The sequence below is a fragment of the Plutella xylostella genome, chromosome 19, assembly GCF_932276165.1.
Source record: "Plutella xylostella chromosome 19, ilPluXylo3.1, whole genome shotgun sequence".
In the NCBI taxonomy this organism is placed as follows: Eukaryota; Metazoa; Arthropoda; class Insecta; order Lepidoptera; family Plutellidae; genus Plutella; species Plutella xylostella.
In genome coordinates this window covers 4378950-4395555 of record NC_063999.1, presented here as the reverse complement: position 1 = coordinate 4395555, position 16606 = coordinate 4378950, and the positions used below count along the sequence as shown (strand labels likewise).

The 16606-nt window shown below is 38.8% G+C and overlaps 1 protein-coding gene across 3 annotated transcripts in view; it reads left to right on the top strand.

Annotated features, from left to right (window-relative positions):
- Window positions 1–16606, top strand: part of LOC105387224 (membralin) — a 92744-nt gene that overhangs the window by 12721 nt on the left and 63417 nt on the right. For all 3 annotated transcript variants that reach the window (XM_038105768.2, XM_011557921.3, XM_038105767.2), the window contains exon 8: window positions 4199–4282. In XM_038105768.2, the coding sequence (XP_037961696.2) occupies window positions 4199–4282 (84 nt within the window). The remainder of the gene's footprint in view (window positions 1–4198; window positions 4283–16606) is intronic.

Sequence of the window (16606 nt, the reverse complement as noted above, 5' to 3'; positions counted from 1 at the left end):
ATATTTGTTCTCGGGTCTTGGATGTGCCCGTAAAATGGCAATAGGCCCGCCCCCTATTACATTGGGACCAACATAACACTCTGGCGAAAAGTGGGTGCAGCAATGCACCTCTGCCTACCCCGCAAGGGAGTACATTAGTACAAGGCGTGAGTGCGTGTTTTTTTTTTTTTTTTTTTCTTAGCACTAGATGGCACTGGCAACGGAACCCTAAAAATATAAGTACAGACGAATTGAGAACCTAGTGAAAACGAGTAGAATCGAACTGCAAACCAATAACGTAAAATTAATAACGCCTGTCCCATTCTGTCATCGATATTTCACAAAAACGTGAACGGAAATACGAAGCAAAGTATACGGTGTAAGGCGGATGCGAGTGTAACTGCAGAATTAATTTCACATGATGAATGGCACAGTGCGTTGGACGGCGCAATTTAACATTTTCACGGGGAAATTGCGAAATATTAAACTCATACCGACATACCTGTGATAACAAATCTATGTTGACGGCAAAATAACTGTGAAACAGCTCTCTAGTCGCATAAAATGAAAAGGATTCTAATTTGCGTTGAGGAAAGTTTAATCGTATATGCGGAGTTAGTGGCGCCGGCCGGGCATCAAACGTGGAACTCCTGCTTTAGCGAGGAGACTCCGGCGCGAGCTATGTCAAGCTCGTTAAATGTTCACTTCTAAATATCAAGCAGGATGTATACTGGGAGGTTTAATATACGGACTAATAGAGGAGGTCGTGAATGACTTATGCCTATACCTAGTGCAATTCAGTCATACGATTTCTGCATCGAACTCTTTAGTTTAATTTTATAGAGTGCATATAAATTTAGTAGGTTGGTACTGTTCGTTATTGGAAAATAAACAACGAAATTACAATCAAACTCAATAATTTTTATAACAAAAAATATAGTATATAAAAATGTACAAAAGGTCAAAAAAATAAATAAATCAAAAATGTATTTATTGTTACAAACAAATCATTAACAAAAATGGCAAGGGCCCTTGTACTAGGTGGTAACCTGTATTACTAGGTACCCCGCTCTTTCGCCACGACAATAATTATTTTAAAAGTAGCAGTATATTAAAACACTGTAGGTACGTTATTAATTTAAGTTTTAGAATTGTAGGTATAAATGTAGGCGTACAATACTACAATCTGTAAATGTAACTGTCGTTTATTTGGTATACAGAGTATAGTATTTTACTATAAGCGCTTTAGAAGCTCCCGGTATGGCCCGGGCTTAGCTCCAGAGCTGGATATGGAGACCGTGAGATAATCCCCGCGAACAAACATCCGTCCACAAAGGCCGGGCTGAGAGCATACGTGAACTAGTAACGAAAAGACGGTAAAACCTTTATCTTATTACGCGGTTATGCCTCCAGTCGAGACCTCCAGTGTATCCAGTTAGACGGAGTTTTTTTTGCGCTTTGCATACGAAAGGGTTTTTAGTTTTTTTATGTTTTTCGATTGTATGTTTGTATGTATGTTTGTCTGTTTCTTTGTTCCCTCCTGTAGCCTAAACGGCTTGATAGATTTTGATGTATGAGGTATCGTTAGAAGCGTATTAATTGCGCGATGGTTATAGGCTATGTGACGTTACATTAAAATGTATATAGCGCCCTCTAGAGGACATAAAGTGATGATCGAAAAAATAATATTTTTCCAACTATGCCGTGATGGGTATCAAATGAAAAGGCTTGATTAGCACATTACAAAAATATGCATATTGTAGGTATTTAAATTACAACACCAAAATTCTTGAATTAAATAATGTTCATAAACTAAAACCGGACTACTGACATAAAATTTCATAAAAGAAAAACAACTAAAAAGTTATAAATAAAAAAATATAATAAAAAACAAACAAAAAACCCGACTGCACGCTAAAAAAATGAAAACAAGCCCCAGTGTTAATGGAAAGTATCGCAGGCGGGGACCAACTTGACCGCCACACAAGGTACCTATCTACCTATCTAAGTAACATTCAGCTAAATGGTGAACCCTCTGTTGGTCCCCGCCTGCGATACTTTCCATTAACACTGGGGCTTGTTTTCATCTTTTTAGCGTGCAGTCGGGTTTTTTGTTTGTTTATAATCTAGTGACGCTGTTTAGTGATAGACCCGTTAATAGAATATGTCTTTATTGGTCACCAATATAGCAAAACATAGAAAAGATACAATAATTAACATAGGATATAATAATATGTAAGTATAGTAAAATAACCGTTAATTTTAATTTTTTTTAAAGATTTACCCCCTTATTCATAGAAAAGTTACAATACGTTTTAACTAATAAACTGTTTTGTCCCTCTCTGTCAAGAAACAAATTGTTCTTTGTCGGAGAGGGACAAAACAGTTTATTAGTTAAAACGTATTGTAACTTCTCTATGAATAAGGGGGTTAGTCTATGGCGTAAGTTGTATTGTATCCTATGAAAGTACAAATTGAATTGAACGTTAATTCGTTTCGATAATATTGGTTAATAGAATTGTTGCACTGTTAAATCCCGTTCTTGTAAACGAAACACCCTTCTCCCTCATATACAATATGCAATTATTTAAAAAATAAGCATGAAATAAACAAAACAATGTGAACAAATAATTTTCCCCAACGAAACGCACATGCAGAGATCCTTTTTAATTTTATTTAATTACTCTGCTTTGCTGTTAATTTGTTTCCGTGCAACAGGATTTGCTAAAAGGATAGAGCTGCAGCGCCGTCGGGGGCCGGCTTCGAGTAAACCATATATTTTTAAGGATACAGCTCGTAAAGAATGATGCAGTGTCTCGGGCGACACCATTTCTCGCGCGGCCGCATGAAACATTCATGCAGGAATCTATTCAGACCACAGAAGCATTCCTGAACCGATCGGCATGTCCATCGCAAACTTTCTGCTCGATGGTTTAAGAAATATCTTAGCCAACTGTTCTGCAGTCGCTTTGCTACCCTGAATAGTCCATCCCGTTTGATCGTGTTAAGAGGCGGACTGACGTTTAATTCAGTGGCTCAATAGTTTCCTTCGATAAAATACAAAATTGATAGCGGTGCGGGCCTATGTATTCTTCATTAAACATTGCTGTTTTTTAGGTGAAAATGTTGCCATTAGTTTAGGGATCCCCTTTGATGCTTCCTTTTATGTTTTACACTGCGGGATTTCACATCTGTTTTTCTCAATTACTACTTTTGAGCCTATATACCTACTCCCTATCATCACCTTAAGGATGTCTGAGTATGAGTGTAGTGAGACGGGCGGGTCTCACGAGCCCCTACAGCATCGCTTACGACCGGTGGTGGCCGCGCCGTCTCGTAACACTGCGATTTTACTCCCGATCTATGCAAATGTACTGCCATAATGCATCTCGGTTTTATGACATAGGTTACCTACCTACAAAAGGTTTTATTTTTGATTTGTAAATAGAGGAATGTTGATGTACAATTGTACATGGTGAGATGACAAGTTTTAATTTCATAATATTAACTGATGTTTAATTCCAGTTTGTTACGAAAAAAATCTTTGAATTACCTATGTCCAATTGCTAGCAATAGCATGGCAACACGCCCTTAGGTAGATGAAATTCCACCTTCATTATATTAGTCGCAAGTAAAATAATATACATCAAATCAACATTTCACGTGTCCCAGATAAATCCGGTGCAATTTATCCGGATACTGATGGATGATTCGATTATTTTCCGAATGGCGCCGCGCTCGATCCATCACTCGCTGCATTAGAATAGAGAACTGGACACTGCTGGCCGCTGGCTGCCGGTGCCACCAATATTTGAATATTATAATGCGATGGCCAGTGGCCTAGACAAAATGTCTATGCTATGTATAACGCATTCTGTAAGAAGAAAATATACTTTTATATGTTGTGTTATGGAATATTTATAGATATTTCAGAACGAACACTGCTCTGCAGCTTGTTTACGTATTTGAAATTTGATAGTTAAATTACGTTTCACTATCATCATCAGAAAACAATTTTGAGAGAAATGTCTATCCTCTACCTTCCTCCTAACCATTACCGACTGCCTAAAGTTAACTTACAAATACAATATGGGTGTGCTTTAGCCACGTTTACGGATATTCTATTCTCTGTGGCGTGAGAAGCAGACCCAAGACCCGACTGCTCCTGCTTCACTGTTGCTTACGTTTACGGATATTGAAACATGTACATTGGTTGCAGTGGACCTGCTGCAGATGCTGGAGTTCAACGTGACGGTGTCGTTCCCCGCCGCGCCGCTGCTCACCGTCATCCTCGCGCTCGTCGGTGAGTACACACTAGTGTTATTCATCATCATCATATATTTATTTATTTATCGTCAGCCTAACTAAAGGCTATAGCAGTCCACTGCAGGACATAGGCCTCTCCCAGAGCACGCCACTGCATGCGGTCTTTAGCTTTCCGGTTTTTAATGATGATGAAGTATGATGAACAATCAATTGACCACTTCACGTCATGCCGTGCGTGGCCTTTAGCGATAGGTATAAGGATTCTATAACAACATTAACAACCAACATACATACGTACAATGAAAAAAAGTTCCTATCTTTCGAAGTCGAAAATTTTACAATGCAGTAAGAAATGCTTATGCACACCTCGCACCGTGTCACAGAGACGGTTGGTGAAGTTGAAGTGTACTTTAAACCGTGAGCCCTTAAACACTGCGGTGCGGTCGCAATGCACCTGAGCTGAACTACTCGCCCGTCGCTTTGACTCAGTGAACAAATTGCGTCGCAGCCAGACTTCGCAACAAAGAATGGCTCCGAACTATTTGTTTGTTTTTTCGTCTACAACTGCTATTTGCATTTTAAATTAAGCACTGGTAGAAAGCAGTGATCTTTCTTCATTAGGCCGAGTTTGTTCAGCAGTCGCTGAGTTTCGGTAAGTAATTGTTGTTCACTGTCGCCGTTTAATTCCGTGAACCTTACAAAATAGCTCACAAACAATTTGATTCGAAATTCCTTTTACCGTAAAAAAGGGGAGTAAAGGTTTTATAACTACACTGGCCTAGTTCCTGCGCTCGTGCGCTACATCAAATGTTTCCGCTGTCATAGGAGCCGGGGAAATGGACGAAAAATTTGTGCCAATATTTCAGAGTGGCCTTTTTATGAAATCAATACTGCACACTGGAAAAAGTGCTGTGTGAGATGAGTGTAAATATCAGCGCATTTCCGACAGGATAAGAAAACAATGGAACATCGACGACTTCCGCAACAAAAGCCGCCAGCTATTGAATCGTCTCGACCGCAATATATCCACATCAACTGGAGCCGTCTGCCGCGGCCCAATAATGGCGATAATGCGTCTATCGCAAACACATCTGTTCCTTATAGTGGCAAACCGGTATCTTGCTCGTTTCGTTAGTAGGTCGGTCGATTCAACAAGTTGGTCTGTTGCGCGGAGGGGGGCGGGGCGCCTGTTGCGCCGCCGCCCCTCGCTCCAGCGCTCCAGATGTTGGAGTGCTCCAGAATCAGCCCCCGACGGCGTCGGGTTACGGGTTGCGCGAGCCTGCAAATTGCCAACTGATACTGGCGCTTTTTGCGAGCTGGTTAGATTGCACGCTGATTTTTATGGAGTCGTTTTTGACCTGCTACATGATTTCGTTTTATATTAACATGATCCCCGCTTGTGGCGTGCTTATCCATGAACTTAATCTGGGTCTATTGCTGAGGAAAAGATTTTTGTTTAAAATATATCTATTTTTGCTTTGGTTTTCGTGCTTAAGCTTATGCTCATGCTTAGAACTGAGAGTATCACTGGTCTATGTATGATGGGATAACATGGTAGCTATGGTGTCCACCAGACTCATACGTCTGCCGGCAGAGCAGCAACATGAAAACACATTTCCTTGATTTAAAATTTCTCGGTAATCTTGTACAATCCAAAGGCACTGCGTTAAAAAGCATTGTTATTTAAATAGATTTGTCACGCGAATGAGATGCAGTTTCAGATTTCTTCTTCGGCGAACTCTATACACTACACAGTCATGTCGCTAAGAAGAAGAATGGTTAGATTAGCAGACTTGGACCCGATGGAAGTTATTTAAAGTTATCATTTTAATTTGTCGAAATTATATGATAATACATAATACACAAATTTAAACTTTTTCGGTAAGTCGGCTCTACTGTTTGGTTGTGAAACGTGGAGTGCATACTGTGGAGGGTGACTAAGAGATTGATAAACCAACTACATTAAATTAATCAATGTAGGTAATGTAAATTAATGATACCTAAATGTAATTCTTTTTTTACACTATGAAATATTTAACTAATGATTGAAATTAGAAATCTTCCCGAGATACCGAACGAAAACCTAATGCAAATTACTGAGAAACTGCATGGAGAGATAGGATGTGAATATGGTCCCACAACTATTTGCGATGTTTTTCGTGTTCCTGCCAGAGGTGGTAAGATACGGCCAATAATTGCAGAGTTTGCATCTAGTAAACAACGCGACAACTTCATTAAATGTTGGAAAAAGGCGATGGGTGGAAGCAAGCCAATTGCGTCATCGCTGTCAGGACACAACAAAATATATGTATCCGAATACCTAACACCGCTGGCTAAAAAACTGTTCTTCCATGGCAGGGAACTAACTAAACAAAAAATCTTCAAGTTCTGCTGGACAAACCACGGCCGAGTCTTTCTACGTAAAGAAGAAGGATCACCGTATATTTGCCTGAAAAGTGAATTGCAACTTCGAGAGATTACCGAAACCCAAGAATGACTAGCTAAGTTAATTCTACTTTTATATTACTCTTTCCAAATACAGTATTATCTATTGCTTTCATGTATCTTCCTATTACTATCTTATCATGCTAAAACACATCTCATTGCAACAAACACAGCGCAAACACACAACACAATACTAATAACACACTACACAACACTATATACCTACATATTAATACTACACTCCTATAAAATACATACATCACAACTAAACTACTCTTTAATACAAAACAGCACAACTGCTCGACCTTACGCTGGTGTCTATGATTACACCTCGCAAAGTGGAGACGGCTACTTACCAAAACACGTCCGCCTTTGTTTGCCAGCTAAATCAGCTGGTAAAATTGTGTCTACCCCCATGCTGCAATATTGGAATAAATTTATTTATAGTGAATAATTTACTTGAAATAAGTACCGAACTTGACGAAAACATTTCATTGAGCCACTATGTGAATTCCGTCGATGAGGTGAAACAATTTACGTGTAATAATTCACAAAAAATATCTATATTTATGCAAAATATACGTAGTGTAAGATGTTCACGCAATTTCGATTCACTGTTACTCGTTCTATCACGACTTAACTTTACCCCAGACCTAATAGTTCTTACGGAATGTTGGTTGGTAGAAGATATGATCCCTATACAGCTAGATGGATATAAGTTTAATTGCTCGAAAAAATACTTAAACCAAAATGATGGCATTATAATATACTCTAAGATACAGCTGAATATTACGATACAGGAACCGGATTTTCTAGATGCCAGTTGTTTAATGGTGAACATTGAGAACATAATTACATTAATATCTATATACAGATCCCCATCTATGTACAATATTGATAATTTTTTAACTTCATTGGATAGTGTTATCTCAAATACAAAGTCAACACACACTATAATTCTGGGTGACATTAATATTGATATTAAGCCATTCAATAAAGACAGTCGTTCTGACTCCTACCTAAATTTAATAACTATGCATGGATTCTACCCTACACACACTTATCCAACACACGAAAACAATTGCATCGACCACACTCTGATTAAATCACAATGTAAACCCGAAACAATTGTTTGTTCATCAAAAATTACTGATCATGACAGTGTTATACTAACGTTGGATTGTAGGCTACAAAATAATGTAAGAAATATGAAAAAATATATGAAGCGAGTTGATTACGATAAATTGTATGCTATTCTCAGTGGCGAAGAATGGACTAATGTAGTATCCGAGGATAACATAGATATTGCAACTAATAATTTTATACAAAAAATAACTGACACCGTCGATAGCTGTACTGTTACTGTGAATATCCCGCATAGAAAACAGTTCCAACAACCGTGGATTACACCCAATCTCCTCAGATGTATTCGAAAACGAGATAGATTGCACCAAAAATGTAAAAAAAGACCTAAAGACAATACTCTAAAGCAAACTTATTATAACTACCGTAATTACTGCAACAACTTACTACAAAATCTAAAAAACACTTATAATAGCGAAAAACTTGTATCAAATAGTAGTAATCCAAAAAAACAATGGAGTATCATAAAAAATATATGTCATATCAATGAGAATAAAAGTAGCAGTAATAAGCTGCTTTACCTTAACAAAGAGTCTAAAAAAGATTCATTAAACTTAGTAAATAATTACTTTACCTCTGTAGGACGTAATCTGGCTAACACCCTACTGCAAAAAAATCATCAAACGGAGCAGCGTTTAGCAGAAGCTTGTGAAGGTGAGGCCGTTTTGCAGTCATTCTTTTTAAGACCGACCAACTCATATGAAATTGCGAAACTTATAGATAACCTTAAAACTGATAGTTCCTCGGGGTGGGATAACATAACGCCTGAAATACTAAAAAATACTAAAACACTAATTTTAAAACCACTTGAGTATATTTTCAACCTCAGTATTAAAAATGGCAGCGTCCCGATGGCTTTAAAAAAGTCTTGCATATGTCCCATACACAAAGGCGGCGATCCTGAGGAAGTATCTAACTATAGACCCATCTCTTTACTGAGTGTCATAGCCAAACTCCTAGAAAAGATAATTAATTCACGTTTAGTCAGTTACTTGGAAAAAAATCAAATTTTGCCTGACAATCAGTACGGTTTTCGAGCTGGAAGATCCACGGAAGACGCCGTGAACTATTTGGTAAACCACATAGCTGAGAGCATGGATAAAAAACAGAAGTGCATTGGCGTCTTTCTTGATTTAGCCAAGGCGTTCGATACTGTTTCAATACCAATACTTTTAAGTAAATTAAATCATATAGGGGTAAGAGGTTTACCATGGGCATGGTTCAAAAGTTACCTCTCAGACAGAAGACAGTATGTTAAAATTTCCGAGGATGTAACAAAAAGTGAATGCTCAGCTATTAATTTTGGTGTCCCCCAGGGCAGTGTGCTGGGGCCAACACTATTTTTAATTTACATTAGCACCCTTGGAAAATTCCATCTGGAGAACTCTAAAATATTTACATTTGCTGACGATACAGCTATTGTCTTTAATGGCAATACTTGGAAAGATGCGTACCAGAAAGCTGAAAAAGGGATGGCAGAGGTAGCTGACTGGCTAAATAGCAACTTATTAACCCTAAATGTTGGTAAAACAAAATTTCTTGGTTTTCACATCACAAAAAAAACAGAACCAACACAAGACCATCTAACCATACATACCTGTGGCAAATACGCTAATCCCCCCAACATCAACCCGGATGCCTGTGATTGTACGTCCATCGAACGCACAGACAAAATAAAATATCTTGGAGTGATGTTGGACCACAAATTGTCTTGGAAACCCCATATTGAGGTACTCTCAAAAAGGGTGCGTAGACTGATGTATACCTTTAGGTGTCTTCGGAAGGTTGCCACACGAGACTTACTAAAATCAATATACCTTGCCCTATGTCAGTCAGTTGTGTCTTATTGCATAATAGCATGGGGCGGGGCCCCAAAAACCACCCTTATATCACTAGAAAGAGCACAAAGAGCTGTAATCAAAGTGATGTATTGCAAAAGATTCCGTTTTCCAACAACACAACTCTATGAAGAGACGAAACTTTTAACAGTAAGGCAACAATTTCTCAAATCACTTATATTATACTTTCATCGGAAATCTCTTCAAACTATTTACTCTAAAGAAAATGCAAGATTGAAAAAGTGGCTAACGCCTAAAACAAATACAGAATTTTACAAGCGTTTCTACAACTTTCTGGCTCCTTTTGTCTATACTAAAGTGGAGCAATCTCATTGCATATTTAAAAAAACACGCTTTGTCTGTAAAAAAATTATTAACTCCTGGCTACTCACACTTAATTACGACGACACTGAAAAAGTCATTAAAGTAAATAAATAAATAATTTGCTGTTTTCAACAGTATGTAAGTATATAATATGCCCACTTAGTGATACCTTAATTATGGTCCCTCGATCCCAAGACTTAGTCGCAGGGCTAAGTGGGCCCTAATGTGAAAACATACACACACAATCATACACACACACACACACACACACACACACACACACACACACACACACACACAAACATACACACACCTGACACACATACACACAGCTCACACAAATACACACAGCTCACACACAACACTCACTATCATACATGATTTGGTTTTTATTTTTTAACTTTTTATATTCTACTTTCATAAAATGTACCTACAAAGTTAAATGTTCAATAACTGTTTTTTTTTTTAAATTTATTAATTAAGTATGTACCTACCAGATGTAATCTCATCAGATCTAAAGTATATCCCTAATTAGCAAGTAAGCATCTAACTTTTGTAATTTATATATGCTTCTAATAGGCACTTTTAAATTAGATAAATAATCAACGACGGGTCCTGGTCCTCATAGCACAGGGAATCCTAGTTTGAGGACCAAGGTTTCAACAATTTGTATGTGTCTTTGTTGGTTTTCAAATAAACGAATTTTTATTTTTATTTTTATTTTATTTTAATTATTATGATTTTAATGTATTCTCTATCGCATGGAATTTCTATTAAGTTTGGGAAAATAAAGGCTATAATAATAAATAAAATGTAATTCTTTTTTTACATGTACTTGTCTTTTGGTTAATTTACAATATTTTGTAAAAAAATAATAAAAAATGTTACTGTAAGAATAACCTCAACGGATAATTAAAAGCTTTTCGCGCAAAGTGTGGGACAGAGTGGGTGGTTATCAGAATCATCTGTTATAATGGATTTTATGTTTATTCCTTTCTGTAACTAATTAGGCCTTCTGTCCAGAATTTTCCATCGCAACAGGCAACCTTAATTAAAGATTTAAAATAAATAACATTGTCTTTTCACAAGAAAAATATATTTTTTGTTATTTGATTAATGTATTGTCAAGATTGTTAGTTTCGTTTCTGTTAATCATTACGGTAATTAGGATTTGTTTATTATACAGCATTTTTTGCTCTGTAGAAGTATTTTTGTGACAAAATAAAAAAGAAAAGTTTCTAAGAAATACTTGTTGATAACTTTCCAAACATCTTGACTTATTTATAGATAAATGAAGCTTTAATTAACGATGGGTATCCGTTTTGCTCTAGGTGGGCCAATATTCGTTTTTTTTATCACACCACCGGCACCGGTGGTTATGATGTTGAAGATTAATTCGTACAAAATAGTAGAAAATATTCTGCTGTTGGCCATTGTCTTGTGTATTGCATAATTTAAATTGATACGGATCGAGACCTATTCAGAGCATACATTGTTTTTTTTATGTCATAATACCTACAAGTTATGAGTTGTTAATAGTATAATAGAGTTGTTTATGGAAGCTTGGACACACACTTAACATCTTGTGGAAATTTTATAATAGATGTCATTTAAGTATTAAATCGACAATAACAAAAAACTAATCAAGTAAAATAAACTGAAGTTAGATTTACTAAAGCTCACAGGAGGTTCACATTGGAATACTAGATATTCTAATCTAAAAGTTTCTCAGGTGTACCCGGCTACATATGAGTTGATTAAAACGGGTTTGCTTGATTGCCTCTGTGCCAATATCGGCAAACTTTACTCTTCAATATGGATATTCGGATCAACTAATAACGCCAGTGTGGTATTTTGTTTCAAACTTTGAATCAAAAGTTGGACCTGAGTTAAATAGCATTGTGCAGTGCTTCTGCCGGTAATGCAAAAAATATATTGTAATCAGAAATAACTATTGTTTATAATTCTGTTAAATTGTTGTTTATGTTGACAAAGTTGGTTGGTGAAGTGATATTTTGAAATTTAGGGTTGGTCCTTTGGATTTCATGTACAAGGATTATATCTATTACCAAGGTGCTGACAGATATGAGTATTCGTTGTGAGCATGTTGCAAGTGGAATGTTCGGCTTGACGCTACCTAGCTAGCCGGGAGTACTCCGTGCCGCGTCACACACACGCCGCTAGAATATTCAAATGAATTTAGTAAGCTAATCATTAAACGAATTTAGTCAGCTCCCTTACACAGTATTTGAAAAAAAAATACGCATTTAGTATTGCTTAGAAAAAGTAATAATAATAAGTATTTAGTCTAAATATCCCTCCGGAGCGGTGGTAGCTCAGTCGGTTAAGTGCCCGCTTCTCAATCAAGAGATGCGGGTTCGAATCCCAGCGCTGACATGTACCAATGAGTTCTTTTAACTTAAGTACAATGTATACCATCGCTCTTACGGTGAAGGAAAACATCGTGAGGAAACCTGCATATCTAGATTTAGCACATCTAGATATGTGAACCCACCAACCCGCAGTGGACCAGCGTGGTGGGAAATGGTCCAAGCTTAGGAAGGCAGTATAGACCTTGGGGATATGCACAAAGGTTCCACTCGAGTGAGCCAGGTGCAGGTACTTACACCCCCACAGAGAATAGAATAGAATAGAATAGAATATCCCTCAGGTGTATTGTAAGTAATTTATTCTATCGGTCTTAGAATTAAAATTTTAACATATACGTTTACCATTTCTTATTATATTGCTGTCAAATACTCGTTACCTAGTATTTATTATAGTACATACCTATATTTTTAATTTAGCAAGTTTACTTTACAACGAATTCTATTCTATTCTATTCTATTCTCTGTGGGGGTGTAAGTACCTGCACCTGGCTCTCTCGAGTGGAACCTTTGTGCATATCCCCAAGGTCTAAACTGCCTTCCTAAGCTTGGACCATTTCCACACCACGCTGGTCCACTGCGGGTTGGTGGGTTCACATATCTAGATGTGCTAGATCTAGATATGCAGGTTTCCTCACGATGTTTTCCTTCACCGTAAGAGCGATGGTATACATTGTACTTAAGTTAAAAGAACTCATTGGTACATGTCAGCGCCGGGATCGAACCCGCATCTCTGGCGTGAGAAGCGGGCGCTTACCCGACTGAGCTACCACCGCTCTTTACAACGAAAAAAGCAGCCATAGCAATTACATTCATTCGACGATTAATATCGAGCAAGACGAAAGAAAGCCAGTCGTCCAGAGCTTAGTATGTCATCTTTTTAATTTCCAATCTTTCCAAGTTCCTTTCAGCCAGTTATTTGGAGGAGGCTTACGCATTTTAAATTTCAATCTGACTCCAACGATGTTATCGCGGCGGCGGCGGCGAACTTCCTTTCGTGAACTCTGAAAAATGTCTGCCAAACAGATTATTTTCCATCCGTTCTCCGCAGCGACCGAGGTTCGGCATATTTAATAAGCTCTATTATCTACGTCACTCTGGCACGGACTTGGAGACGTTTCAATTATATGCAGGCTCGCCGCATTGTCAGCCTCTTACAGCTGGGTAAGATGCTTGTTCCTTACCGTTGTAACTATTCTCAGACGTTCTACACATCGATAGAAACAATTTAAAAGTAAATACTTAAAACCATTTTCGTTCCTCTGTTTCGTGGCTTTACCTGAAATGAAAATAGATGACGCATCACGTTTATCCATGACCCGGTGCGCCAATAACGTCACGGGGGATTTGTCGAATCAAAACAAATCTGGCTGCCAGTGTTTTGCTGAGCGTTTTTTCGCGCTGAAACAATGGGGGCGAACTGAAAGTGGCAGCGGCCGTCGCCGCCGTGGGCCGGCCTATTTTAGCCACGTAGTTTTTGTTTGCTCTGGCATCGCATCACGTCCGCGCTACCACGTACATGCACCCGCCCGCTGAATACTAATGAGTGACAGTGGATAGCGCCCGCTCAGGTCGCGCGCTCGTAAATTGGATTCGCATCGCCTCGGCTGCACGTTGTATTAATGCCGGGCCCCTGAAACAATGCCCAATCATATGGAGTGCGTCTAGCGCTCCCACGCTTTGCCTCTCTATGCACTTTGATACAGAGTAACTAGCTGCCTTGGCTAAATTCGTTATATTCTATGAATTCGTGTGATTATCGTATGCTACCGTTTTAAAAAACGTTGCGTTTCAAATTTTTTTATGTTCCTTATTAATGATAAAAAATAAAACATTTATGTACCTTCGTATCTGCTCATTTACAATTAGTATGAGTTTTTTTTGTTCTTCTTTAATTAAGCATGAAACATTTGCATAGTTATGTTAAATGTAGTCCGCTAGTTCATGAAAAATCGATTGACACGCATAATTAGCCATGTCAAATGCACGTGACGAATTATAATCTGCTTGAGCGGATAATCCCGGCGCTGCGTCCAGCGGCATGTTCGCTCTGTTTGTGCGGCGCTGCACTGGTTTATACTCACTGTTGATTAAAGTGCACCGAAATATCTGCACCGGGAACATGTATTGTCACGCGGTATGTGGGCCACAGAATAACGGCTCTATCGATTCGTGCTGTCGATGCGATTGGTTATTAATTTGCGAAATTTCAGAACTATGTCGGGAGCGTATTGCATAAGCCGCATGCAGGCCTTTGCCGGACGACAATGGGATCGGCGCGCTGCAGGATTACGCTCCCCTTCATGTGCCACGGCCTCGCCAAATGGAGACATAATTTGCGCTATACGCAAGCATGTACGTGGAAATCCAGTGTGCAACTTCATTGATTCATTCACTGAAGATATACCTTTTCGCATGTCAATAAGAGCTTGTTCCAATTTGCGTATGACGTCGTCATTATTGGTCGACAGTCGTAATGAGCTGACCGCCGGCGGTCACGGGTTGTTAAGCGACAGAACACAGGGTGGGTCGCGGTTACATAAAACAATGTCGGTGGGATGATGACGCGGCGCGGCCATGCGAGACGCCGATGACGTCGCATTAAAATGAAATCCATACGAGGATGATTGATGAGCGGCGCAAACACCGCCGCGCCCGACCCATTCAATTTGCTGCCATCACACGCCGCGCCGCGCCGCGCGCTGCACTTTTATTATTAAGCTTATCGCAGTTTCGGCAGCTCAATTGTCTTCGGCAGTCTCTCGTTTGTTGCTTTTAATGTTTATTGAATAAATATTTAATTTGGAAGAAAATTATTCACGCATGTATTCATTGAAATGCTACATGCTCGGGACTGTTATGCTCGGAGGATAAAAATGGTAATTATGCGAAAAAGGTATGCACCTAGCATCCCAATAAATTTGGTTCAAGATCATCACATAAAAAGAACACACATTATTGACACATTCCTACAAAATATACACTATAAACACACTTCATCAGAAAAAGAAGTACTTCTAGTGTCCCTGGATCTATCCACCAATCACCGGTGATTGAGGCTAGCTCGCCAGCAGCCTGCTACGAGAGCCCCGCATTAGTTTCAGTCATCACGTGATCAATATGTAAGCGGAGGCCCGGCGGGTCACTCTATAAGCCGAAAAACTAAGTTTCGGAGCAGTGCTGGGCGAGCCACGACTCTTTCTCGTTGTATTAAACGTGCTGATTGCACGATAGCTCCCGTTCGTTCGTGTTTCATCAGTATGGAGTGACCCTCCTGAAGCTCGCACGTCGCCGCTCGGAGACGCCTCGTACCGTGTCACTCGACACCCAGCCACTCTATTCAGAGGAACGATGCATTTTTAATACAACTGTATTCTTATTCACATTCCGGAAAAATTGGGTGCAGTAATGCAGCTTTGTCTACGCCCGTAAGGGAACACTGAGTTATACTAAGTTATATTATGTCTGATGCGTGTTTGTGATTGTTGTAAGTAGCTAGAGGTATCGCTGCATACAATGGTCTCAAAATATGTATACATACCTAAAATAGATACCTAAATACATAAAAAAGTTATATTGAACATACCAAAAAAATACAATAATTTAATAGACATTTAAGGCGAGTCTTTTAACTGAATTTGTAAAACTTGCAGTAACATAGAGCTGATACGTAGCTTGCGGCAGAGAGTTCCACGACTTAATTACTTGCACTGTAATACAGTCGTTTTACATGATATATTTATATGATATTATAATTGGGTGACTTCAGGAAAACAGGCTACACAGGCGTTGCCCTTTATCTGACGATCGCTTTACATCGGTTCGGTTTCCCTGCACTGAATAAGTCCACCTGTGTAGTACATTAGTCAGTTTGCATGTCCTCGACAAAGATGCATTTGAGTTGTCAGCAGCACGCCCTGACCGCCCACTGCGAGGTACAGCGAGCTGCCGAGCTGCAGTTATTAAATACGGACTCTGTTTATTCGCAGGAGCACATTCAAGGGTATCATTGTAAAATAAATAACTTTTAATAAATGGAAACGTTTTGTGGAAACGAGGACGGTCCGGTGGACTTTACATTTATGTTGTTGAAAATTGCTGGAAGGGGAATGCCGAAACAGAGCGCTTTGACGCATATTTATTTTGTCAAAAAGCGTCACGTCAAAAACTATATTCAAATATTGTTTACTAGTAGTATCTTCTCTTGGTCAGATGTCCTGTGTT